This window comes from Aedes aegypti, chromosome 1, assembly GCF_002204515.2.
Source record: "Aedes aegypti strain LVP_AGWG chromosome 1, AaegL5.0 Primary Assembly, whole genome shotgun sequence".
NCBI lineage: Eukaryota > Metazoa > Arthropoda > Insecta > Diptera > Culicidae > Aedes > Aedes aegypti.
In genome coordinates, this window is record NC_035107.1 from 177,951,618 (window position 1) to 177,979,240 (window position 27,623).

At 43.4% G+C, this 27,623-nt stretch overlaps 1 protein-coding gene across 1 annotated transcript; it reads left to right on the forward strand.

The window, feature by feature from the left end:
- The first annotated feature begins 753 nt into the window (after positions 1-753).
- On the forward strand, positions 754-26,911 carry LOC110679488. Its single transcript, XM_021854252.1, has 6 exons — positions 754-1,108; positions 1,171-1,316; positions 14,944-15,296; positions 15,743-16,173; positions 16,362-16,449; positions 26,641-26,911. The coding sequence occupies exons 1-6, from the start codon at positions 918-920 to the stop codon at positions 26,806-26,808; spliced, it is 1,377 nt and encodes a 458-aa protein (XP_021709944.1). The 5' UTR covers positions 754-917; the 3' UTR covers positions 26,809-26,911.
- The last annotated feature ends 712 nt before the right edge of the window (positions 26,912-27,623 follow it).

Below are 27,623 nucleotides of genomic sequence, written 5' to 3' on the forward strand. Positions count from 1 at the left end.
TTCCAACCCGAAAAGATCCTCGACCGGTGGGATTCGAACCCACGACCCTCAGCTTGGTCTAGCTGAATAGCTGCGCGTTTACCGCTACGGCTATCTGGGCCCCTTGTTTATTGGCTTACCATCACCAAATTTTTATGGTAGATAGCTAATATAATGGACCGTTTTCCCTCAAAAAATTACGTTGGTATTCCGATAGGGTTTTGAGATATTTGAGTTTTTGTGACAAAAATGATGTTTTTTAATGCAAACAAAATTTTTTTTTACCGTGTGTATTTTTTTGGAATCTTTATTTAGTTGTCTAACTTTGTTTCTTTAGTTGTCTAACAATCGAACGAACCGTTTTTGCTGTGCAGCTTTTTGAATATTTTTGAACCATTTTCACATACACCCTTTTGAAAAGTTAGTCGTGACTCAACTTGAAGATTTGATATCGGAAAATGACGATTTAGATGGAACTGAAAAACTGTGCAAAGTTTCAGATATTTTTGAAATGGTCGATCAGAATCGACTTGCATGCCTCCGTGGAATCCCTCAATTGGACGTGTAATCACAGATATATGGACAAAACACTTTACTATGGTTTTAGGGGGTGTACCCAAACTTATGCACGGAAGTGTATATATATATATATATCCATGAATCTTACTCAAGTGACCTTCCTCATTATTAGAGTAATACTTACCATCAGTGAATAGTTTTCACTAAAAACCGCTTGAGTTCTCCTTGCATAGTTAATTATCTCACATTTTACAATTAGTCTCCAACAGTAATTTCCATATGCTTTTTTATTATTTTTAGATTGCGGAGTTCGAACCTCTCGCCGACAACCTCGCAGCAGCAACTTTGCAAACCACAACGATTGGAGCAGTTTGTACAACAGAACTTCGGAAAGCTCTTCAGAACAGCAACCACCAGATATGGAAAGCGATCCGGATGAGGCCAACCGAAATCCAAAGATTATGCACGGAATTCCGACTCTGGAAGGCCAGTACCCTTGGCAGGTTTCACTAGAATTGATGCATCCCTCCTATGGTTTTATAGGACACTGGTGTGGTGGAGTGCTCATCGATCGAAACTGGGTGCTGTCGGCGGCTCACTGTATTCATAAGTAGTCATAATTTTTGTTTCAGAGTGACACCATTTGATTTTGATACTTTTCAATAATTTCAGCGATTTGTTCAACTTACCTCTGCCTCCGCTATGGACAGTAGTGCTAGGCGAATACGACAGGTCACATGAATCCGGATATGAGCAGCGGATTCCAGTCGACAAGATCATCCTGCATGACAAGTATCACAATTTCAAGCACGATCTTGGTATGAGCATTTGATGGACACAGTTAAGAATCAGCTAATAATAATCAACTTTCTCTTGTCTACTTTGAGTAATTGTTTGTTTCGAATACCTGAGGTCCAATGGTCTAATGCTTTATTAGAAACATAGTGGTTGGAATAGGGGCCTTCCTCAGCCGAGTAGTTAGATTTCACGGCCACGAATCAAAGCCATGCTGAAGATGGCTGGGTTCGATTCCCGGTCGGGCCAGAATCTTTTCGTAACGGAATTTTCCTTGACTTCCCTGGGCATACAGTATCATCGTACATGCCAGAAAACTCTCAGTTAGTAACTGTGGGACTGCTCATTGAACAATAAATAGTATCATAATAACAATACAATATAGATACAGAACAAGTACAGGGGGCTGTCAAAATAACTGGGAAAGACACAAATTTGTCCAATTTCCAAAATTGGTAAATTAGTCAATTGTTGACCGATTTTAGTTCTGGTCGGGTTAACTTGATAGAGAGAAGACAGCTCACTGACAATTGGCATGTTTTCTTGCCTTCTTTGACTTATTTCTTTATTTTTCGGGTTGTGCACAACGGTCAGATGAACTTAATTTGTTCGAAATCATATGCACTTCTTTTTGTTTACTATGAAAAAGGATATGAATGTAACAAAACAATAGCTGTTTACCAACACACAAATATATTTAGATATTCAACTTTTTGAAATGTGGAACCATCGAAAAACACCTACAAATTTTAATTACGTTTTCTTGAATTTTGACGGTTTTTCACACTCTGCCCTTCTAATGTGCGATTTTCCAGTGACAGTTGGTAACATGTTCGCTTGAGATCGCAATCTAATCCAGCTATCTCCTCTCTCTTAGGGGAAAATTAATGTTGTTCTGATGTGCATCTACAGAGATCAACTATGGCCTCCTAATATCGGTGATAATCTGGATTTCCAAAAGCATGTCTTATGTAGTAATATTACGACGTGATTTTAGCAAGAATGTTGTTGAAACTTCAAAATACTACTGCACATATAGAAAGTAGAAGGATTTCTGAAGTGAATGGTGCACCAAATATTAGACACATGCCACGCACATCTACGCCAAGATACCAAAATTTCAGAACACTGAAATATTTCCAAAGCTATGCAGAACATGAAAGACAATACGTTTGTATGTCACGGTGTCTTTGTGGATGAACTTTATTACAAAAAAATAGGTAAGTCTGAAATTTCGAACTAAAAACAATTAGACTTTGCTCTTTCATTTGCGACCAAAATCAAAATAATCGGTCGGGGGGTCCAGAACATTTTTTTTTATTTTGTGTGAATTATTCATGGATATGTGTTTTTGTAGCGACACACATTGCGTTGAACATAGATGCGGGACAAACTGCAAGATCAAACAATTTGAACACCTTGGCTTGGAAGGTAAAGTTGTTCTTGCTCAAAAGAGCTGTAATAGGCATATATGACATATGATATACGCATAATTGCAAAACTGTCTCAAACGTCATTTTAGTTATTGTCCACGAAAAATCTTAAAATACCGTACTTGAATTGGTCATAATGATGTAAGAAGTTATTAGGAAATATTTTTAATAGGTGAAGATGCATCGATATCAAACCTCAAATTTTCAAGAGCTTGTTTGTAGATTTGTATCTTGAGAACCTGACAACCTTTTGCGTTGAACATTTTATTGATTAGTCGCCACCAGCGAGTGACCAGTGAGTTACCGGTTGTCTGCTTCTCGAGTCATCCGATAATTTTGTAAGGCTTGTCACGCATGGCTTAACCCCCTTCCCCCCCCTTGGAGCGTGACGTAATTTGTGCATGACCCCTAGATACAAAAGTGACTTATCCGTTTTTCAAACAACACAATTTCAGTTATTCGAATTAACTAGTAGAGGGCTTCGCATGTGATAAACCTTGTTATAAGGCATGTAATATACTTGCCCCATGATGCTGAAAAATACGCTAATTTGGATGGTATTTGAGAAGTTTAAAATCTTATATTTTTTATGTTATTTTCTTAATGGCACAGTGCTTATGAAAAGATCAGAAACTAACATCATGAGGCTAAATTGGGTTTGTGATTTTTTTACTTATTAGCAGTACTTTAACCCCATATTAACCCATCTACCGGCAGCTTCATATTTTCGAAATATTCAAATCGCGATAACTTTTTTGTTTCTCAATATTTTTGAAAAAAATGTCCACAACTTCTCAAAAAACTTTCATATTTTCAGAATCTGTATCGGTTTTGAGCATAGGTCATCTATATTCGGAGATAATCCAAAATTCCTTGGGGGACCGACGCATAGCCATAACTCTCGTAATTATCTTTGGCTACAGATTTTTTCTCATATTCGGTTATTCGCTTTTCAAAACTGAACTTTGATGAAAGTCTATTGTGAAGAAATTAAACAAATTGGTGTAACTGTTTTTGAGCAATGAGCTTTTATATTTTTGGTACCACTCTAGCCGTAACGAGATCTTGAAAATTTCTTAAAACATCATATTGAAATTTTATATGGGAAGTGTCGGTCCCCCAAGGAACACCGAAATATTTTTAAAACCAGTTGACCAATGGTCAATACCGACATAGTTTCCAAAAGTAGAAGAATTTTTTGAGAAGTTGTGAAAAAATGGTGGAAAAATATTGAGAAACAAAAAAGTTATCACGATTCAAATATATTTTTGTGCTGAAAAAATGAAGCTGCCGGTAGAGGGGTTAAGCTAAATAATAGCAAACAAACTCATGAATACCTCTTCTGCTATCTGTCGAATTGAATTTCTCTCTTCAGCAAATTTCTTTATTATGGTTTTAAGAAAGAGCTTTTACAATGGGATAATAAGTTTGTACTTACATTACAGTACAAGCGTGTTTGGAACGTACCTCAAAATTTCTTCATAGTAATTTCCATATAAACCTACATTGTCTTTGGGCCACCTTAAATCACCACCTAGAAAGCTGCAAATTTCACAGAACACTATTTTTATAGTAAGGATAGTAAGGAACATATGTGAGATTGAATTCTCAAACATTTTTTAATTTTGAACTGCCCTAATGTACATAAACACATAGATAGGCAAATTCAAACATATGTGCAAGTCTCTCGAAGTCAAACAAAAAAAAATTACTCTGGACCCCCCGATCGATTATTTTGGTTTTAGCAGCAAATTAACGCGAGAAACCTAAACTTTATTGTGGAGAAGTTTCAGACTTACCTATTTTTTTGTAATAAACTTGTTCTACGAAACACACCGTGATGTATTTGATGAAATTGTTTTGTCCAGGTTTAGTTTTTTCAAACGAAATAGTGATTCTTTGAAAACGTTTTTTTTTTTTCAAATAGTCACATTATTGTTACGAACACTCCCTTATTTTTAACATTTTGAAATGAATACTTCTTATAGAACTCTTAGACTTCGCATTCTCTTCGTACTCGTCAAGAAAAAAAACCAGACCATTCTTTGAAAAGTTACGCAAGCCGTAAAGTTATGGTGTCGCGTTTCGTTAATTAAACCCGTAAATTTCCATGACGACCTTACCTTACCTTGGCTTTTGGTGGAAGAAAATAGTTGTACGGGCTTTTATCGCTGAAACTTTCCCCGTTTTTGTGAGATGTAAATATGTCACGTTTTTACTCGTTCTTCACTAAAAGCTGATCAAATAGCTATGGTTTTTGAACTAACTAGTTGGCTAGCAACCCAAATCTTATCGGACTTAGTGAAGGGATTGTCACACACATGTTGGGGATTACTTGGCATAATGGTAAACAACCTGGTTCTCCGGTGAAAAAACAAGAACATCCGTAAAAAATTTTTTTGACCATTTTAAATAATTTAAGACAGATGTGGTTTTTTGCAAACTAATCTGGATTCCTTATTTTAGAAAGTAATAGATTATTTGAATTGTTTATAGACCTGAGTGGTCACTATAACAACCTCTGGAAGATCCGGAACATCCGTACAAATGGTCATTTCCTGAAAATCATCCTGCACCATTGCGGTTTTTTCCAAACATATCACATAATTATGAAGCGTTCCGCATGATTTGGATTGTTCATGAATCTATATTCCACTTCGAAGCCCTTACAAGGGTCTGGAACAATCGTAAAAATGATCATCTTGTAAAATCAACCTAGACTCACGTAGTTTTATTTAGATCTTCCGAATGTCTTGCCTTGACTTTTGTCTTTGAACAATCAAAACCATCTTCTATGTTGTATAATAATGAGTTTTAATAAGTTTGCAATACCCCTCGGTGATCTAGGTGGTTTATAGACACCTAAGTCCATGAACCATTCAAATTATGTTCTATAGTTATGATCTTTGCCATGTTTGAAAAAAAAAACGCTCGGTGATCCAGGATAATTTTAACGAACAGTTTGCGGATCTTTCGGAGGGAGTTGTAGTGGTCACTTATGTCGATGGACAATTATTATAGATTATTGGTTATATGGTGTAAAAATTCAAGATTTTTTGCTCCGCCAATCGAAGGTACTGTTACAGATACATTCTCAAAATATTTCACAGAATCATTATAATAATATTGCAAAAATAAATAAATCAAATTTGTATGGTGACCCCAAGCGCTAAGCACGACATTCTCAAAATGCTCAAAAAAAAGACTGTTTATCGTATACTGCTACAACTTTGATCAGATTGGGGGGATAGTAGTGCATGATAAAACCCCTCTAAACATGCTCCAATCCTGGGGGACACTATTGCTATTGGAAGTTCGTGGATTGTTTATCGTGCCAGTAAAGAAAAACACCTATCCCCAACGGTAAACAAGCGAGAAAAATGGATTTTATCATCGCTCTCTCTTTGGGGCTCTCGCTCGCTGCTTCTATTTATAAGACTTGTTACAACTTGCGATACATTGACGATCGTGGAACGCAACAGATGGGATGTTTTTCTTTACTTGCTTTGATCGTGCTTCATACTCAAATGAGAGCGAATTCTGCAATGCCTGCGTAAGGGTATGCGAAATACCGAATGATTCCGTTAAACACCCTTCGAAATGAAATTCCGCGGAATTCCATGGAACTCATACAAGCGGAATTTTTATTTTACGATTTCGTTTCGTTTCGTCAAATTGTAAAAATATCTCCGCGGAAAATTGGAAACAAACGGAATAAAACGGAATTTCGCGAAAATTAGAATTTATTTCTAACAAAAACGGCATAGCACACGCATCTATTCTTGTGTAGTATGTATATCGTTCACACATGTGTAAAAAAAAGCCTTTTCGCAATATTCTCGCGGGGTAGTCTTGAATGTTAAGCATGAGCACATACTTGCTTACTTGATGGGCTACAATTCGCTACGTTGAATCTGCGCCGAAAGGATGAGTTTTCTCCACTGCTTTTCTCACATTGCTTCTCAGGTTCATAATTACGAGATTATCACATGAAGTCAAAAGCTGTCGCTTGTGATTTTTTTCATACATGTGGTTGATAAATTTTAATGATTACAATTGGGCACAAAACTTGAAGATGTAATGTTATGCTCACAGAGTATCAGTATAACCATAGAGGATATAACACGATTTCCAACTTAAAACTGTAAATTTGACTGTGTACCAGCTAAATTGCTTCATTTGCTCTCACTAGGCAACAACCCTTCTTCAGTAAAAAAAGTTTTACCGAACGAAAACATAAATTTCGTTATGGTTGTTGTTGGCGATAGAAGACGAAAATCCCAATTTTGTGAAATGGAAGTTTATTAATCCAGTTACAAAATTCCTGCAGCACAAGAAGAAGACATTAGTTTAAGGTTACAAGATCTGTACCTAATACCTACTTCAGTACTTCTCGCTATCACCCAACAATTCAGTAGTTTGTAGTTTTCCAATAAATGTATAGTAACCTTAATAAATTTAGTCATAATTAGTAATTTTACATTGTGTTGTGCCAGTCTCTTTTTACCTCGTAGATTATTTAAGAAAGCACTAATATAAACTGCATAGAATTCTCAAACTCGTAGTTCAATTCCTATTTGTAAATAGTAGAAAATTAAGTTCAATTCACACTAGGCTAATAGTTTATCACTTTTACCCTTTAGGCAAACAGTATAACGAAAATTAGATTGTATGTAGAACTAAATCTAGTTTTAAGTAGGAGCAACAAATTTTTAGCAACCAATTTCACTGAATTTCATTTGTTTTATGCATGTACAGTTCATTATTGTTCGTTATGACCTCTACTGTGACCGTCCTTAGACAGACGATCCTCCATCGATCGACCGGTGTGGCTAGCGTTATCTCTTGGTACAGTCAGGGGTGTATTAAGGTTGCTGGTAGACGTGGCGCGACCAACACTCCCCCCTTTAATGCACCGAAGACCCATCTGAGTAGCATTTCCTCTTACGCCAACGTCTAGTACAGCGAGCTTAACCGCAGGTCGTTCATATATTCCGCTAATCGTCTGTACTGTAGCTCCCCTGACCTGGCCATCCTGTGCTACCTTAGTAGCAATCACTCGTCCTTTTGGCCAGCAATTGCGAGGGAGACGTTCGTCCACAATTACCACGATGTCGTTGATCTCGATAGGCTTCACTTCCGTAAACCATTTAGCTCTACGAGTTAAAGATGGTAGATAGTCATGGAGCCACTGTTTCCAAAACTGGTTTGCCATGATCTGGGACAAGCGCCAGTTTTCCTTCAATGATACGGGGTTATCATCGAAACAGGTCCACGGCGGTAGTCCATTGGATGACCCCATAATGAAATGGTTCGGCGTCAGTACAGGAGATTGATCGTCGTCAAGGGGAATATCGGTCAGCGGCCTTGAATTTACGATTTGCTCAACTTCTATCAGCATGCTTCTCAACGTTTCTTCAGTTAGCCTCCTATTCGAACGCAGCCTGCCAAGATTCTGTTTCACAGTTTGGACTAATCTCTCCCATGCCCCGCCCATATGAGGAGACAAAGGAGGTATGAAACTCCATTTCGTGTGCGTTGTGGTGAATTCCTTTATGAGCTGTTCTTGATCCAACACCTCGAGAGCGGCTTTCAGTTCTGTATTGGACCCCACAAAATTCGTTCCACGGTCACTGTATATGGCGACCGGTACACCCCTCCTAGCGATTACGTTGCGAAGAGCCATAATACAAGAGTCGGCAGATAATGAGTGCGCAACTTCCAAATGGACGGCACGCACAGTAAGACAAGTGACTAAGACGCCCCAGCGTTTCTCTGTTCGGCGACCAATGGAAACCGTCATGGGGCCGAAGTAGTCCACCCCCATATGACTGAATGGACGGCTGTAGACAGCAAGGCGGCAAGATGGTAAGTCACCCATCAGCGGCGCGCAGGGACGAATTCGTTCGTTTTTGCAGAATTGGCAGTTCTTGCGTACCGATTTGTAGACAGCTTTAACTCGAGGAATGTAATAGCGCTGTTTCAATTCATTTATTGCTGTCTCGTGATTTTGGTGCAGAAATTTCTGATGAACGTCAAATACCAGAAGTCTTGTGATACCGTGCTCACGAGGAAGAATGATAGGATTGACGATGCTACTATCTATAAACTGGCAAGCATTTGTTCGTCCACGGATCCGCAGAACCCCTTTTTCATCCATGAAAGGACAAAGTCGGAAAAGAGGGCTACTTTTGGAAATTTGTCCTGATGGATTCGAAGACATCGCCAAGATCTCTTCATCATATGTGCTTCTTTGGGCTATCTGATACAGATAGCTTTCGGCTCTGACTAGTTCTTCGCGAATGAGTGGTCCGGTCGTTCGAGAAGTTTTCCGAATACTTCGCTGCAAATTTTTGATAGCTCTGCACACGTATGCTGTAGTTTTCAATAATCTAGACCACCTGCTGAAGCGAGCCACATTAACGATCGGTTCGAGGGTCTTAATATGAAGGTTCAAGTAAGGGCGAAGCTCTGTGTTGGTGACTTGAACAGACTGTGATGATGCGGGCCATTCTTCTTCCGGTTTCCAGAGAAACTCGGGTCCACGAAACCACCGGCTAGAATTTGTCAGGTCTAGAGTGCCCTTCCATTTAGTCCCTTCGTCCGCAACATTTAGCTTCGTTGGTACCCAACGCCAATCACCGAGATTTGTTGTGTCCAGAATTTCGCTGATTCGTACTCCCACATACTGGCTATACCGTCGATGGTCCGAATGAAGCCAACACATTACGTCTCTGGAATCAGTCCAGAAAAAGCGCTTCTGAACTTTGGTAGTGAGAGATCCAAGTATAGTGTCCGCCAGTCGTACTCCTATGACTGCAGCTTGTAGTTCGGAACGTGGTATCGATATAAATTTTAGTGGTGCAACTCTGGTTTTCGCTCCCGCCAGTGAGCACTCCACAATACTCCCTTCTTCGAACCTCAGGTATACGGCTGCCGCGAAACCATTTTCGCTGGCGTCTACAAATGTATGCATTTGGACTATTCCGCCTGTTTCCAAGGACGTAACGGAACGGTAACATCTAGGTATCCGGATACTTGCCACTTGAGGAAGAATTCGCAGCCATGAAAGCCACTTTTCGAAATGAGTGTCGTGAATTTGTTCGTCCCAGTCGACGGATGATCTCCAGATCTCTTGCAAAAGTGTTCGCAAAAACATCAGGAAGTGGCTGATTAACCCGAGTGGGTCAAACACCATCATTAATGTGCGTAAAACCTCGCGTTTCGTAGGTCTTTTGCAGCCCGACAACAGCGTAGCATCGTGGCGGGCGGACAGTTTGAACATGAAGCAATCCGACGAAGTATCCCACCACATTCCAAGAACCTTTTCATTGGTATTGGCCTCCCCAATGCTCATGCTTTTCTCCTTAGCCCCCTCTCCTTCTAGCGCTGCAACAACCGTCGTTGAGTTCGAGACCCAATTTCGCATCTCGAAGCCTCCGGATTCGTGGATCTTTTTCACTTCATCCGCTAGTTGTATCGCCTTATCCTCCGTTTCAGCGCTGATCAGCATATCATCAACATAGTGCTGGTGAATGATGGCGTGGACTGCTTCGGGGTAGTTGTGCTCATATTTCATTGCATGGGTGTTTTTGACGTACTGAGCGACACTGGGCGAACAACACGCCCCGAAAGACATTACTTGCATAACGTAGGTACTCGGAGATGAATCAGTCTCGTTCTCTTTCCAAAGGAAACGTTGACAGTGCTGATCTGCTGGCCTTATTTGGACTTGGTGGTACATCTCGCGGATGTCTCCTGAGACTGCCACCCGAAACTCACGAAACCGAATCAAAACAGATAGAAGAGAAGTTAACTGGTCGGGTCCTTTCAAGAGGACGGAATTTAGAGAAACTCCATGAGAAGTAGCTGCAGCATCCCAGACAAGCCTTGTCTTGCCCGGCTTGTTAGGATTTACAACGGGAAACATCGGAAGATACCAGATTCGGGCGTGGCGTGTCTCAAGTTCTTCTGTAGAAAGTTTCCTGATGTAACCCTTGGCTAAGTAGTCGTTTACTTTCTCGGTTAGAGCCTGAGCAAGTTGACGATCCTTTTGCATACGACGGTCTAGGCACTCCCAACGTCTTAGGGCCATAGGTCTACTGTCTGGGAGTCGGACGTTATCGTATCGCCATAGAAGGCCCGATTCATATCGTCCGTTAGTACGTCTGGTCAATGTTTCCAGCAAATCATTTGCCCTGCGGTCTTCATTGGAAAGCAATAGTTGGTTCGGCTTGCTGATTCCTAAGCTTTCTAACGAGAAATACTGCTTCATGGTATCGTGCAGATCCTCGTCCGATTTACAGTCACACTGGCGAAGTTCTACGCTGTGATGATTGATCTGAGCAGATGCGTTTGTATCCCTGGAGCAGCTTCCATATATTGTCCATCCAAGTCGCGTCTTGATCGCTATGGGCTCGTTTAGCTTTCCTTCGCGACATTTCATCACATTTCCCAAACTGGCATTGTCCAAACCTATGAGGAGACGAGGGCTTACTTCTTGATACGACTCTAGTGGCAAACCGTCAAGATGGCGATATTTTTTCTGCATTTCGGGAACCAGAAGTGTTTGCGGTCGAAGCTGCAGATTTCCGACAGTATGTACAGCTGAAAGCTCGAATTTGTTGGTGGGATTAGTAATGCTTGAAACCTGGAGGCTTACTACTTGAGAGAGACCTTCCGTTCGATTGGTTCCTCCAGTCCATCGCAAGCATAGAGACTTTTTCGGCCCCTGTACTCCAAGCTCGTTAGCCAATTCTTGCTCCATCAACGTGAGTTCAGACCCGTCGTCTACGAAAGCATATGTTTTCAGCGTCTTCGATGGGCCATGAAGGAGAACCGGGACGATTCTAAACAAGATTTCAGACTGTGCTTGATGTACGTTGCAGGTCGGACTTGTATTGGTTGTCGGATTGCTCTGGGACTGCGCGGGCGTTGCTGCTGACATAGGGTTTGAACCCGTCGACTGCTTCCTGTCGCTATGTAGTAGAGGGTGATGCAGGAATGAACAGCCGTCCGTTCCGCACTCTTTTCGCTGCTTACAGGGTCCGTTATGTTGTCTCAGACACTTTCGACATATCTTGAACTCCCTTATTACCGCCCATCTAGAGTCACATCCAAGTTCCTTGAAGCGTTCACACTGCGCAAGAGTTGTGCAGCTTCCTTTGCATCCCACGCATTCTCGAATAACTTCTTTGGTAGATTTCTGAGTCGTTTGAGCATTTGACTTATTACCCATTGGCTCCTCTTCAGCGTGAAGATTCAAGTAACCGTCCTTTTTTCCGGCCCTGGAACGATATTCACTGCCAACAGAAATAGATACAGCGCTAGCATCCTCCGCAATGGACCGCAACCATAAGCTGAAGTCCAACAAGTTGGGACTTGGGTTGTTGCGGGAATTTTTTGCCCAATCTAGCTTTAGGGTTGGTGGCAGTTGTTCCACCAGCTCGTATCTCAGGGATGCATTATACATGAAATCGCCTATTTCACATGCTTCGACTGTTGCGACTAAATTCTCGACGTTTAGCGCAAACTGGATTACGGTATCCAGCCTTTCGATGTTTGGAGACTGTAGCGAGCGGATTTTCCGAACAATGGCTTGTATAATCGTTTCGGGCCTCCCGTAAAGCATCTTGAGAGTGGTCATTACTCCTTGTACGTTGGAGGGATGAAGTAGGCGGCACTTGACTGCATCCAAGGCTTTGCCTGTGAGGCACTTTCGAAGCCTTAGCATATTTTCTTCATTTGAAAATCCACATAGCTGAGTGGACGAATTGAAGATCGAAAAGAATAGCGGCCAGTCTTCTGGATTTCCACTAAACTCCGGCAGGTCCTTCGAAACGGCTTGTCTCGCGGCCATCTGGCTGCGATTCAGGGAGCAGACGATATCCTCATTATCGTTCATCACCGCGGGATCCATAGACCTTGACTGGTGGACTGGAGTAGAACCTTGTTGTGGAATGAAATTCTGTGGGTTCCTATAGGCTGCAGCTTCTCTATGGTTTGCGGCTTGAAAGTGGACTTCTGACCGACCGGTGGTTTGGTGACGCGGCATTCGCTGGTAGGTTTGAACCATTGCTTCACGTGGAGGGTGTGAAAACGGAATTTCCGTACGACCGGTGGATTGTGCACGCTGCATTTGCTGATAATTTGAGACCGTTTCTTCACGGGAGGGGTGTGAGAACGGAATATGCAAATCAAAAGTTCTGTTCGGTATTCTAGATTTTGTGAGTCTTGTGGAAGAGTGTGCTTGCACTTCGGAAAACTTCACTCTGGACTCCGGTTCTGCCTCTTCGCCCGAAGAGTAGTTCAAACCGGCTTCATCTACTACGTTGACGTCGACAAGGCCAGAATCATCGCCGCAGTTAGCCGTGTCAGCCATCCATTGTTCCACTTTCGTTGCGTTGTCGACAAACGAATTTATTTCGCTTGCCGCAGGTGAACTTTCATTCTCTAGCTCTTCCAACAAACTGTATTTCTGTTCCAGATACTTCAACTGCAATGTCTTCTCTTCTTCAAGTTTTTGTAGTTGCAGCTCGATTCTTCTTTTAGTGTCACTGCGCCTACTGGATTTACCAACCGACCTGTTCGAAGCGGCATCTCTGGGAGCTGGATTCGAACGCTGGTTGTTTCGTGAAGTTCCTGGAGCACACTGTGATATTCGGTTATTACTTGGGGTCTTTATAACCGTCACGTAGGCACATCCGGGGCACAACCAACTGATTTCGGCGATTGATTCATTTACGTCGACGCACTCGAAGTGGTACCAAGTTTCGCAATCGTCACACTGGACCATTCTGTCGTCGTCTGCCTCGGTGCATAGCCCGCAACTGCTCAAGATCTTTTCGCGGACGCGGCGCGGGGGATTTCGTCTGAGAGGCACGTTGACAGGGGGGATATGGGGAACCTCAGCTAAATCTTTATTTTTCATAGCTAAGGGTTGTATTCCACGAGACTTATGAATAGCTCCCTTTTCGGTACTCACCACTTCGGTGGGGATTACCTGCTGCTGTTGGCGAGGAAGAGATTCAGCGACTACCTCCGACTGAGACATACTTCTTTGATGGATTACCGTCTGTGGTACTGTCTGTCCTTGCGCTGCAGGTGTACTTGGCTGGACAGCATTCTCCAACTGTAATTGTCCTGTCGTCTCCGGCTGAATTTGCTCCGGATGGTTCTTGATGCTACTATTCGCATCACCTACATCGGTTACACCGCCTTGTGTACCGGCATCCCGTCGGCCATGGGAGCTACCGCTGGAATGTTTGCTCGCCATTCCTTAGTCTACTGAAGAATTTTGTAATTTGTTGGCGATAGAAGACGAAAATCCCAATTTTGTGAAATGGAAGTTTATTAATCCAGTTACAAAATTCCTGCAGCACAAGAAGAAGACATTAGTTTAAGGTTACAAGATCTGTACCTAATACCTACTTCAGTACTTCTCGCTATCACCCAACAATTCAGTAGTTTGTAGTTTTCCAATAAATGTATAGTAACCTTAATAAATTTAGTCATAATTAGTAATTTTACATTGTGTTGTGCCAGTCTCTTTTTACCTCGTAGATTATTTAAGAAAGCACTAATATAAACTGCATAGAATTCTCAAACTCGTAGTTCAATTCCTATTTGTAAATAGTAGAAAATTAAGTTCAATTCACACTAGGCTAATAGTTTATCACTTTTACCCTTTAGGCAAACAGTATAACGAAAATTAGATTGTATGTAGAACTAAATCTAGTTTTAAGTAGGAGCAACAAATTTTTAGCAACCAATTTCACTGAATTTCATTTGTTTTATGCATGTACAGTTCATTATTGTTCGTTATGACCTCTACTGTGACCGTCCTTAGACAGACGATCCTCCATCGATCGACCGGTGTGGCTAGCGTTATCTCTTGGTACAGTCAGGGGTGTATTAAGGTTGCTGGTAGACGTGGCGCGACCAACAGTTGTCCTTTAGCAAATTCTAAGAAGAAGACGTGCGTTAGGCAATATATAAAAATGTTCATTTTACGAGGTGTATTGTATACATGTTTCTATCAATCAATGTGTGCCGACAGTTTTGATCAAACATTATGTGAGCAGGTCAGCAAACAGTTCTCACGTACATATATGTCAGCGAGTTACCGATATGTTAAGAACAACTCTTTAGGTGTCCACATCACCGCACTAGTCCTGCAAAGCCTTTCATACATAAAAACTTTCTTCCTTCATTTCAGTGCTCTTGAAGTTGAACAGACCGGCCAACATTGCCCCTAACACAAGGGTGAAAAAAATTTGCCTCCCATTTGCCGATATCAAAGTCAACACATTGGTCAACGATCCGCGGCCGGAGCTAGATAGATCGAAATCAAAACCTGGTACAGGCCAGCTATTTTACTACGACTATCTTGGCCGCCCACCGGATATCGGTAACACTGGAGGAAGTTCACCAACGAGCGGAGATGGGAGCAAAGAGGACAATTTCGACACCGAGCCAAACTTTCCAGAACCGCTTCCGGAGCGGGAGGACAACTACCTGCGGCGGTTACGGCTCCTGGGGGAGCTGCCTCGTCGACCTCGAACAGCACAGGTAGGGGACGGGAAAAAAGGCATAAATACGTTTGCCATACGGATGGTTACCATACGGACGATTGAGTGCATGTCCTGTTTTCATAACAACCAGTGATATAATTTTGTTATAATGATGAATGTAGCTCAAATTCTGTTTCAGTTATAACAAGATTGTAATAAGAATTGTTATAACATTTTGCAACATGATGTTATACAATGAATTCTAATACGTTCTGATATAATTTTGTTATGAATTATTGGAAAAATAATACATCAAATTTTATCAATGGGAGATATTTATAACTCAATATGATTTATTTGTGCTATAATTTTGATATGATCTGATAGTCGGGAACGTCTTCTTGTGAAATAAGTTTTATAGCAATTGTACTTTATGGGAATCGTCTGAATGGCAAACGTCCGTATGGCTAACGTATTTATGCCTAATGGGGTATCATCGCACAGGTAGTGGTGAGCACTCTGATACGAGAACACCTGATGAACAGGGGGAATTCCACCAAGCCCAAAAGAGGCCCGAAAACGAACCGAAGGGGACGTCGCCTGTACCAGACGGCCGATTTCGATGATGACAACAGCGAAACCGATGGATCCGATAATGGTGATGACGACGATGACGATGGGATTCGTCGTGGGACTCGACACGGCGCCAAACGACGGCGTAACGATAAATTTACCCATGGGGCCTTCTATCGGAATGATAACTACCGGAACGAGTTCGGCACGGACCAGCAAAGCTCCGGAATGGGATTCAGTGCCATGCCCGATACATCCCAGTACGTAGACTGCCTCGCAACAGGTTGGGGCAAGTCGACAATCGATGATGAATTAACTGACATCCTGCTGCAGACGAAGGCCCCCATCCAGAGTAGTAAAAAGTATTGTTTTACGTTTGTTTTCCAAGCTTTGGTCCCAAAGCTGTGCACTTTTATTTGAAAATGCATACAATCGATTTTGTATGCACGTTTCATCAATAGCTATTTTTTTCCCTTGTCAATGGTTGTGTTTTTGTGATAATAGTGGTCCATGCGTTTTTGCATGAATCGTTTTCTTTCTGCTTATTTAGGTGTGAAGAGGCATACGGAGATTTCATCAAACTGCATCGAGGCCATCTTTGTGCAGGAAACGTAGACGGGACTGGTGGCACCTGTGTGGTAACTATTAGTTCAAATACTTAGTATTTAAGAGATTTATATTCATAACACATTCTCAAATGAGTATATTAAACTAAAATTAAGTTTTTTTTCTGTACCCAAGAGCAAAAAACAAAAAGTTTGTGTGATGTCCAATACATTCGCTAGGCCGTCCTTTCATTTAAAATGTATTATCAAAAAGCTCTCAGTTAACAACTGTGGAAATTCTCTTAACTCGCGGCATGAAGCCTTTGAACGATGCGTTGAGGATTTGATAAAACTTCCTCGTTTGTTGAGACCTGCACATCATGCATCAATTTGCTTCCTTCATATGACGTCTTTTCTATTGAAATATGCTGGTCTGCTATTTCTGATTCCTCCTGTAACATTCCACGTTCTCTTGCAACAGCTTGTTTTCACGATTAGGAAAGGACCTCGCAGCACTACTTGTTTTTCTTCCTAAATGATTCTAGTTTTAAAGCTTTGTTGCCGTTTCCTGTATGCTTCAATCTTTTACGGAGATTGTTATTTACCTCATTGAACTAGTATGCCGAGTGACTATTTGATTCTCCTGAATTCATCATGTCGATCAAAAACTTCAAAAAGCAGGACTTCTTTGAGCACTGTTCACTAGAGTGGTTCAAAAAATCGTTTAAGCTTCATACCGCTCATTCGATTCTTGATCAAATTCTGAGTGTCCTCCCAAAATTTGAGTTCATGCGGGTGAAAACTGAGACTGCACAAGCCCTTCAAAATTTATATGAGAATTACTATGCGAAAAGCAAGCAATTGTTTCAATAGGTCACAGTGTTTGCCCATGTACTCTTAGGGATTGATACTGTGAGATACATGCATCATCTACAACTTCGCTGAAGACCGTTTTCAAATTGGACGTCTCAGAGATTTGGTAATGGATTTATACCCAATCGCAAATTCTTCAACAGTGCTCATGTAACTTCTGAACAGGTAACATTGCTACATCTGGCGCGAAAGATAGCACTCGCAAATCATGGCCACTATATTTCACTGCATATATCCAGTGACGCCTGCAGAACATGTCATTTATTGTAGCCAAAGTTTTATAACTCAATAACTAATTATTTGAAAACAGTCTTCGGCAAAGCTGTAGCTAATGAATGTATCTCACAGTATCAACGTAGCTCTAATCCCCAAGAGCACATGGGCAAACACTATGAAAGTTGCTCCCAGCTCTTATGTGTTGTCGCAGTTCTGGTGGATGGTATGGTTATCTCTAAACGTTCGCATCATGGATCTTTTCCAACATACCTCCTGCTACGATGTCGAATCCGCGGTTTTCCAGCACATTGGCGAGTATGCGTGTGCTTCCGATGAAGTTGATTGATTTGCAGTTCCACGTACCGAGCTTCCAATCGCTAGTCCCTTTACGTCGCTGTGGTCTTCGCCGATTGTCCCGGTTCGTATTCTCTCGTTGATTATTGCTTGCTTGATGTTTTGACGGCTGACTTGCAGGGCCTGATACTAACCCCCTAGATTTCCGGAGGACCACTCCCTCAAAATGTTTTGAGGGCCATAGTGCACCGTTCAGCTAGCTTGAAGCCCTTCTCTGACACTCGGACGATGAATAGCCGCCCCTGACATGGGGATCAGACACTGTGTTGAGCCGCTCCTAACAGTGATGCATTTTGAACTGAACGTGAGCCAAAAATGAACGGAGCATGTTCAATTTTTGCACGAGAACACAGTAAACTCTGAACTCTCGAGCCAGAGCATGCCACTGCCCTCGAACGGCCCGTTCAGATCGCAAATCATTACAATTGTAATTGAAGCCTGAATTTAATGTTTTACCTAGGCAATATTTCTTGAATTAATGATACATTCAATTTTATCATCAATCAATTTGTTTTTTCTTACTTTGAACCTTAAAATCAACTTTAGCATGATAAGATGGCGTGAAATGTGTCAAAACAATCTGCGTTCACTTTTCTGGCTCTCGAGGGTTCAAATTTTTGAACCGAACAATGAGCAAGCCTACTTGATCAACTGGAACGCGAACTGAACGCGTTAAAATGCATCACTGGCTCCTAACATGGAGTACAGACGCTCCAGGTTTGCAGAAGCATTATACAACCAAATTCAGCATACGACCAAAGTTTACACCGGGATTGGTTACCCGATTTTTTCTAAGGTTGCTCGTACCCCAGCCAGTACCATGAGAAGGTAGTTGCTGAGCTTTAGCCTCCTGTAGACCCCGCAAAAAGGTCTATTTTATTCTTTCAGCTGCACGAGATACAAATAGTACGCCATGTTCAGCTATTAGCCAAACCTGTCTGGGCCTCTTTTGATAACACAGCGTAACAAAAATGACACTTTTGCGTGTCTCAAGAATCGAATTATGTGTCTCTAGTAAATTTGGGGTTGCTGAATCTGATGATGTTCTCAGAAATGTTCCAGCACGTCACAATTTTTAGCTACAGGTCGCCAAAGTTGTATAAAACACTGGTTTCATTGATGTTTACATAAAATTTAAACAATAATTTATCAAAAAATATAATGAACTAATCTACCAAGCATGCATAATAGGACTTTATCTTTCGTTTCAGATATAATTTGATTTAAATTGCACGATTAAATTGAGGTTAAATCGATTTTTTCAACATGCTTGCAGTCTCCATACGAAATTCTTCGTTTCTCTTATATGGCAAAATACAAAACTTTTCTAAACCAACAAAAAATAACTTTTGAGCATCGGAAGTATCATAAACATCGATGATAAGTATTGTTATGCACATGAAGTTCGAGTTCTGATGCAAATTAAGCAAATAAATTGTAATACAAGCTGGAAAACTTGCATGCAAGTTGGCTGAAATAGTCAAAATTGACATTTTCAACAGCCAATATCTCAAAAACTAGACTGCTATGATATTTCTGTAAATGGCAATAGATTCAGCAACCCTTAATTAAGTAAATAGTGGTATTTTCGTGCTTGAGACAAAATCGTGTTCCGCAGTGTAAGTTTTACTCCAATACCAACCTTCCCAGCTGCTTTGTTATTCTTGAGCTGTTTCTTAACTCCACTTATTCTAGGATTTGGCACATCTCCCTCATCCACCGTACGGTTGAAGTCATTCATCCTGCTGCCTTGGTTTTTCTTTTCTGTGTCATTCAGGTGTTCATCGTTAGGCCTCTTCCACTTTTCAATAACCACTCGTTCGTCCATCCTTGTCCCGGCTCATTTCGTCTCAAGGCACAAAGCCTTTGCCGGATACATTGATAAAGCTGCTCCATCTCTTTGCACTCCAACTTTTGCAGGCGACACTTTTTTATCCCGGAATAGATGGGTTCGCTGCATTCGTTTCTTGTGGTATCGTTCCACATTTTGACGGATACCTTGCTGCATTCTACTCGTCCAAAAGCGTCTTGACAAACCTGCCATTTCGTCGATTGATTTCCACGAACCCAATGGCACCTTCTGTTGCGTTGTTAATGGATGCTTTGACACTACTCCAGCACTCCTCAAGAGGAGCTTCGATGAGCTCTCCTTTATTCGACAACGCTGTTTCATGGCTTTGCGTATAATCAGTTGTGACCTCGGATAGCTTGAGTCGTTCCAGATTGTACCGTGCCTGACGTCGGTACCGAATGCTGTTCTCAACAGAAAGTTTTTGGCGTACTTCAACCATCACAAGGTTGCAATCTTAATCAATGTTTGCGCCGCGATAGATTCTGACGTCGATAAGTGTCTTCCATCAATCACAACGTGGTCAATGTGTGATTCTGTCTGTTAAGTGTCTCAAGGTGTTTCGAAACGGGACACTGTGCTGAAAGTAGGCTTAGGCTGTTTTCGATCGTAAGCTGGTGAGCGCTGATCTTCTCTGTAATCGGTACGAATTCCTTCTGATGGTCAACCTGAGCGTTAAGATCTCCGATAACGATTTTGACATCATGGCTTGTTCCGTTGTCGTATTCACGTTACAGCTGCGCGTAGAAAACGTCCTTATCGTCATCGTCCTTTGCTAGGTGAGGGCTGTGCACGTTGATATTGCTCATATTGAAGAAATGGCCTCAACTTGCACATTCTGTTAACAATTGATCATTACCCAATCACGCGCCTCTGCTTTTGCCCTTCACGATAGAAGCTATGCCCAGCTCATTTCTGTTTCCGCAAATCTGGTAGATGGTATAATGTCGTCGAAAACGCTGTTCACTACATTTTGGTGTCTGTGACTACTCGTTTTGCCCAAATGACGGTTGAAGATCTCAACGGGGCTTTGGATAGCTTTCTGTCTGACGACGCATACTTCCCTTGGGCAGGGCTCGTATCAGAGCTCTATTGAACTTCTACTGGACGCCCATGTGCATTTCGTTGATCTACGACGACTCATTCTCCACTGCTGCTGTTCGAGCTCTCCTGGTTGGCAGTTGGACGACGAGCGATTCCGGTTAGAGGATGACTTCCAGTTCACTGGCGCCCCGACGGCTCAACCCAGACAACCAAAATGTACGTATAACGAAATCACCTGGAGGCTTTGTATGTGCAACATTTCACTTATAAGATGTCGCGAAAAGACCTTCTACGTACAAAAGTGGAGGCGATATGCGTGCATATATTATGTGATGAATAATAACATACAATGCGAGTGTATAAATATTCCACCGAACTAACCTGTGATCATATGCGACTTAACTTATGATAACAAATGTCGATTTGACAGCTGCTACGGATTGATTCGACTTACTTTGTACGAGTGTACGGGACGAAACAACATGTACAAATGAACTCAGAAAAGAAGAGTTTTGTGCGAGGAAGCTCATCAACCTGACGAGTTCATCAACGGTGTTTTGTGAGTTTGATGTAATTAGTATGAATAAACGAGTTGTAACATGAACTTTCATGCGATTTCTGGTTGTCTGGGAAAACGATTGATGCTACTTGGCCTGGTCTCCGACGGTAGCGCTAGCCTACTCCGGCTACGCGCTTCTTCATGCTTCGATACTGGCCGGTGGAGTACCGGTGATATGCTCGTACTACTCAGAGTAGTCCTCAGCGGTGGATCTATCTTACTCCGACGAAGATTTCCCCGGCGGTGGAAGATCTCCCGAACCGATGCTATCCGGACAGATGCCAAGGTCGGTCCTGCGATTCTGGTGGTGGGAAGCTTCCCGACGATCATATACGCATTTCTCAGCTAGACCCTGGCGGTGGACTCAGTCTACTCCGACTCGACGTTGGACGGTCAAGTGCCAAGGTCGTTTCTGCAATTCCGGTTGGAGAGTGACTTTCGGTTCGCAGGCGCACCGACGACTTATTACCGATACTACGCTACGCGCGCTCTACTCAATCTAGTCCCCGACGAAAGATTCAGCCTTCTCCAATCGCGGCTGGAGCTCTCCGGTCTTCACGCCATCTCCTTTACAGAAACGAAATAATCTGCATTATCCATCTGTTCACCGCATTCCAAGTGCTTTTATGCTGGCACATGTTGCGGTTTCTGACATCATCTCGCTTCATGTATCCCTGAATTAAGGGCAGTCGAATATAACATGCTCCGGGGACTCCTCGATATTTGGATAGACCGGACAATGTGGAGATTCTGCGTGACCGAATCTGTGCATATATTTCCGGAAGCATCCATGGCCTGCAAAAACTGGATCAAGAAGCAGTTAACTTCTCCATGCTTTCTGATCGTCCACAACGACACGTTAGGAATGACACCTTCCTTTCTCCGAATTATTGCACTCCTGCTGCCACCTCGCCATTGAATCCATTCTGATGGTGTTCCTCACATTCCATTGTATGTATGTATGTATGCATGTATCCATTTGCTGGTAGCATGCTATGCCCTCTGCCAGAGTGATGCATATGGGACTCATTAGGTAGGTAGGCAGTTGCTGAGTGGGGGACGGACATCGCCATCATATCGGACCCATACCGAGTACCCGCCGGCAACGGCAACTGGGTCGTGGATGGATCCGGAAAAATGGCGGCGATATGGACAACGGGTAAATACCCTGTCCAGCAGTTGGTGTCTACTACCTACGAGGGCTTCGTGATCGCCAAAGTAAACGGGGTCCTCTTCTGTAGCTGCTATGCGCCTCCGAGTTGGTCGACCGAGCGGTTCACGCAGATGCTGGACTGCATGACGACCGCGCTGACAGGGCGAAGGCCAGTTGTAATAGCGGGTGACTTCAATGCCTGGGCCGTGGAATGGGGAAGCCGTAACACGAACCAGCGAGGTCAAATCCTGCTAGAGGCACTGGCCGTGCTAGATGTCGATCTGGCTAATGTTGGTGCCAAAAGTACCTTCAGCCGTAACGGAGCGGAGTCGATTATCGACGTTACTTTTTGTAGTCCTGGCCTAACGAGTAGTTCGAACTGGAGGGTAGACGATGCCTACACTCACAGCGACCACCTGGCGGTTCGCTACAGTATCGACTACAACAACAGCAGGCAGCGGGTTGAGGAAGCGGCTAGGTCAAGGCCAAGCCCTCGTAGGTGGAAGACATCGTACTTCGATGATGAAGTACTTAGGGAGGCGCTCCGCCGTGAGCGTAACCTACTCGGCCTAAGCGGGGACGAACTGGTAGCGGTGCTTACGCGTGCATGCGATGCGACCATGCCTAGAAAAGTCCACCCTAGGAATGGGAGACCACCGACATACTGGTGGACTCAAGCTATTGCAAACCTGCGCCGTGCCTGCCTACGGGCCAGGAGACGGATGCAGCGAGCACGTACCGAGCAGGAGCGTGAAGAACGACGGGCGGTGTTCACCGCTGCCAAAGTCGCGCTGAAGTCTGAGATAAGGGCAAGCAAAAAGGCCTGCTTCGAGGGACTCTGTCAGAGTGCCAACGCGAACCCGTGGGGTGATGCCTACAGGATCGTAATGGCGAAGACAAGAGGTGCAATTGCTCCTACGGAGCAGTCTCCACAGATGCTGGAGGGGATCATCGAGGGGCTCTTCCCGCGCCACAACCCTAGCCCATGGCCTCCTTTTGTAGGACAGCCGGGGATTGGGGCTGGCGATGAGGATAGAGTAACTGATGAGGAACTTGTAGGGATTGCAAAATCCCTAAGCATGGGGAAGGCACCAGGTCCGGACGGAGTTCCAAACCTGGCCCTCAAAGTCGCAATCTTGGAGGCTCCCGGTATGTTCAGATCTGCTATGCAGATATGCCTGGACGAGGGAGTATTTCCAGATGCGTGGAAGAGGCAGAGCCTGGTACTATTGCCAAAGGCGGGGAAACCACCCGGTGACCCGTCGGCGTATAGACCAATATGCTTGATTGACACGGTGGGGAAAGTGCTCGAGAAGATCATCCTCAACAGACTGTCGAGGTACACCGAGGGTGTAAATGGTCTCTCAGGCAACCAGTTCGGCTTCCGGAAAGGGAGGTCCACTGTAGACGCTATTCTGGCGGTTAAGAAAACCGCTGAGATAGCACTCCAGCGTAAGAGGAGGGGTATTCGCTACTGCGCAGTAGTGACTCTGGATGTAAGGAATGCATTTAATAGTGCCAGTTGGGCGGCTATTGCCGATGCGCTCCTGCGTCTGGGGATACCCGAGTACCTGTACAAGATTCTCGGAAGTTACTTCCAGAATCGGGTATTAGTCTATGACACAGAGGTGGGTCGGAAGTGCTTTCACATAACCTCAGGAGTCCCGCAAGGTTCCATCCTGGGTCCGGTGTTATGGAATGTCATGTACGACGAGGTGTTGAGATTAAAATTCCCGGCGGGTGTGGTCATCGTTGGCTTTGCCGACGATATTACGCTGGAGGTCTACGGTGAATCGATCGAAGAAGTGGAATTGACTGCAGCCCACTCGATCGCAATTGTGGAGGAGTGGATGAGCTCCAGGAAACTGGAATTGGCTCACCACAAAACGGAGGCAGTTGTTGTCAACAACCGAAAGTCGGTGCAGCAAGCGGTGATCAGTGTAGGCGACTGCACAATCACTTCGAAGCGCTCCGTCAAACACTTGGGGGTGATGATCGACGACAAGCTTACCTTCGGTAGCCATGTCGATTATGCCTGCAAGAGAGCCTCCACAGCTATTGTGGCACTGTCCCGGATGATGTCCAATAGCTCTGCGGTGTACGCCAGCAAGCGTAAGCTTCTGGCCAGTGTCGCCTCGTCCATACTGAGGTATGGTGGCCCGGCTTGGGGCACGGCTTTGAGTACCGATAGCTACCGTAGCAAGCTAGAGAGTACTTATAGGCTAATGTGCCTGAGGGTTGCGAGCGCGTACCGTACCGTGTCACACGATGCACTTTGTGTCATCACCGGTATGATGCCTATTGGTATCCTTATCATGGAAGACATAGAGTGCTTCGAAATGCGCGGCACAAGAGGCATACGCAGGACTGCCAGACTGGCCTCCATGGTCAAATGGCAGCGTGCGTGGGACAGTTCCACCAAGGGAGTGTGGACTCACAGGTTGATTCCGAGGTTAGATATCTGGGTCAATAGGCGCCATGGGGAACTAACATTCCACCTAACACAGGTCCTTTCGGGTCATGGATGCTTTAGACAATATCTACACCGTTTCGGTCATGCGGGTTCTCCCGAATGTCCAGTTTGTGCAGGTTTAGAGGAAACGGCGGAACACGTTTTGTTCGTGTGCCCGCGTTTCCGCACAATGCGTGACCGCATGTTTGCCACATGCGGTCGGGACACGACTCCGGACAATTTGGTCCAGAGGATGTGTGCAGACGAGCTTGGCTGGAATGCCGTTTCATCGGCTATCACCCACATCGTCTCGGAACTCCAAAGGAGGTGGCGTGTGGACTCGAGGAGTGACTAGTGCAGACGCTAATCAACAGGTGGTCCAAGGGTTCGCAGTCGGCTACGTAGGTCATACCGGTGCCCTACGGTCGAAATCGACCCTTACAGCGATTAAGTGGCCGCGGGGAGAACATCCTGGTAGCGCTGCTGTCGTGGCGCCGGCCTACTGGGTGGATACGAGCCTCTGGTTGTTCGGGGCAGGTGGAGGCCCCTTCGTCAGCAATCCCAGCTCGTGCTAGCTGATAGGGCCTGAGCCTTCAGTAGGTCAAATTGCGAAGCCCGCAGTATCAGTTCTTGATACCTGCGGTGCAGCTGGGCGCGGGCTTAGTGGTCGACCCTGCCCGCCTTCAGCGGACAACGGGAGGTGAGGACCACCCGGGAAGCTGGCAATGCGCCAGCATGCTACCTTGGTGGACCCCCATAAGCGTGTCATCGATGTTCGTTGCTGCATGGCTACGCAGCTAACCTGGAGGATGCGATGTGCAATAGCCCCTCTCCGAAGCAATGCCTTCTTGGTGGTCCCGGAGAGACGAAGGGTTTGGCGGCAATGGAAATGGTTTAGTGGGTCGGGGGTGTAGTCCTGTTTACTGCTTGTACGTAGTAAATGGTCCCCAACCCCACACTCCCGGACCTCGGTCCGGAGTCTGTTGAGCAGATTATCCCCCCATTGCTTAGAAGGAAAAAAAAAAAAAAAAAAAAAGGTAGGTAGGCACTCACCACTCGTATAGCCATGAGCCAGAACGTACCTGTCAGCTACTCTCGGTTACGTTTGGTTCACAAAGCTGCAGCTCAAGCCGGGAATATGTACCTGTTCGTACTATCGACCCTTTTCAATCAAGCAAGCTTCCTGCAGCGCTACAATGTTGAACTATCGAACCCTTAATAAGTCGAAGAAAATGAGAGACTTAAAGTTGCATACTTTACGTCTGTCACTCTCTGGCGCTCTTCATCGAACTAATCGTTTCGTGTTGGTCGTTGACTAGTATCAATCTTGTTCCTTGTCGCTATGGTTACAATTTCTTGGATAGGGTCACATAAGCTGTTGATATCTCCAGAAACATAGATGTTTTATAACTGCTCGACTGTCTACTAGCGGTACTGTGTAGATATCCCATCCGTGTTTAAGTGGTGTCGTGTTCTTTACGTGACCATGGTAACAAGTTCAATTGGCACCGCTCAAAGGTCAGATTAGTGAACTCGTACACTGGTCCATACAGTTATGCTTTTTCAACGCTTTCTCTTTCTATGGTTTATAATCAAGTTATATAAGCAAATGGATGTTTGTTTTGAGTTTATTGTCTTCTTATTTATAATTTTTTAACATTTGTTACTTTTACAGACATATTCATTTGAATATGTTGTGTTTTCTGGTTTAAAACTTTTTAAGTCGATCTATTCATCTTGATAACTCATACTCGCCAACTGATGCAAAATTACTGTCGTTTTAGGGTGACTCTGGCGGTCCACTGCAGTGTCGAATTACCAAACACGGCCCATGGATTCTGGTTGGCATCACATCGTTTGGATCCGGATGCGCTTTCAAGAACTATCCAGACGTGTACACAAAAATCTCTTTCTACCGCCAGTGGATAATGAACACCATATCAAGCAACTAACAAGCAGGATCAAAGTCCTCAATGCTACGTCATACGTTACAGCAGCTGTTACCAACTAGAGTCAGATAAAAGGTCTCTATACAATTAAATAATGTGATATTAATTCTTAGCAGAGGATACCACCTATACTGAAAGACGAAATAATGTTGTCACTGTTTCTTACCTAGAAATCATTTTAACATAGATACCTCTACAAATTTTCATACCACATTTTAAACATAATTCTGGTGAAAATCATTATAAATGCCTTACAACATAGAGCTCGATATCATAAGTACTCTATTATATTTGAAAATCAATTGAATTAGCCAATTCTAAAGCAGTTTCATTCTCGATACATGCTGAATATTCAGTACACTTCTCACGCAAAATAGTTATGAGATGTTTGGACTCACATCCAGAAGAATAATCAAATCTAACAATTTAGTCATGTTGTTTTGTTGTCCAACCAATTTAGTGGTCATCTGGAAACAGCTTGTCATCGCTATAAATAGTGCACAGTTATTACTTCCTCTCCTATTACCATGTACAAGTATAAATTGAATGTATTCCTTTTTTTTCTAGTGGCCATTTGACTCCCACCATTTTTTATTTGTTTCTGTAAGGTTACGTTTTTTATCCCAGATGTTGTCTGTTATTGTTGTTTGTTAAATATGCGTTGTTTTTATTTATTTTTATTGCATTTTCCGCCACCCGAAATTGGTCTCGTTTTGTTGTATTTATGTTGAATTTTATTATAGCTTTTCCGACCGGGGCAGATAGTGTTGTTTCTTGTTCACATGAGCAGCATTCGTATATGAGAGCCCTGCAAATCC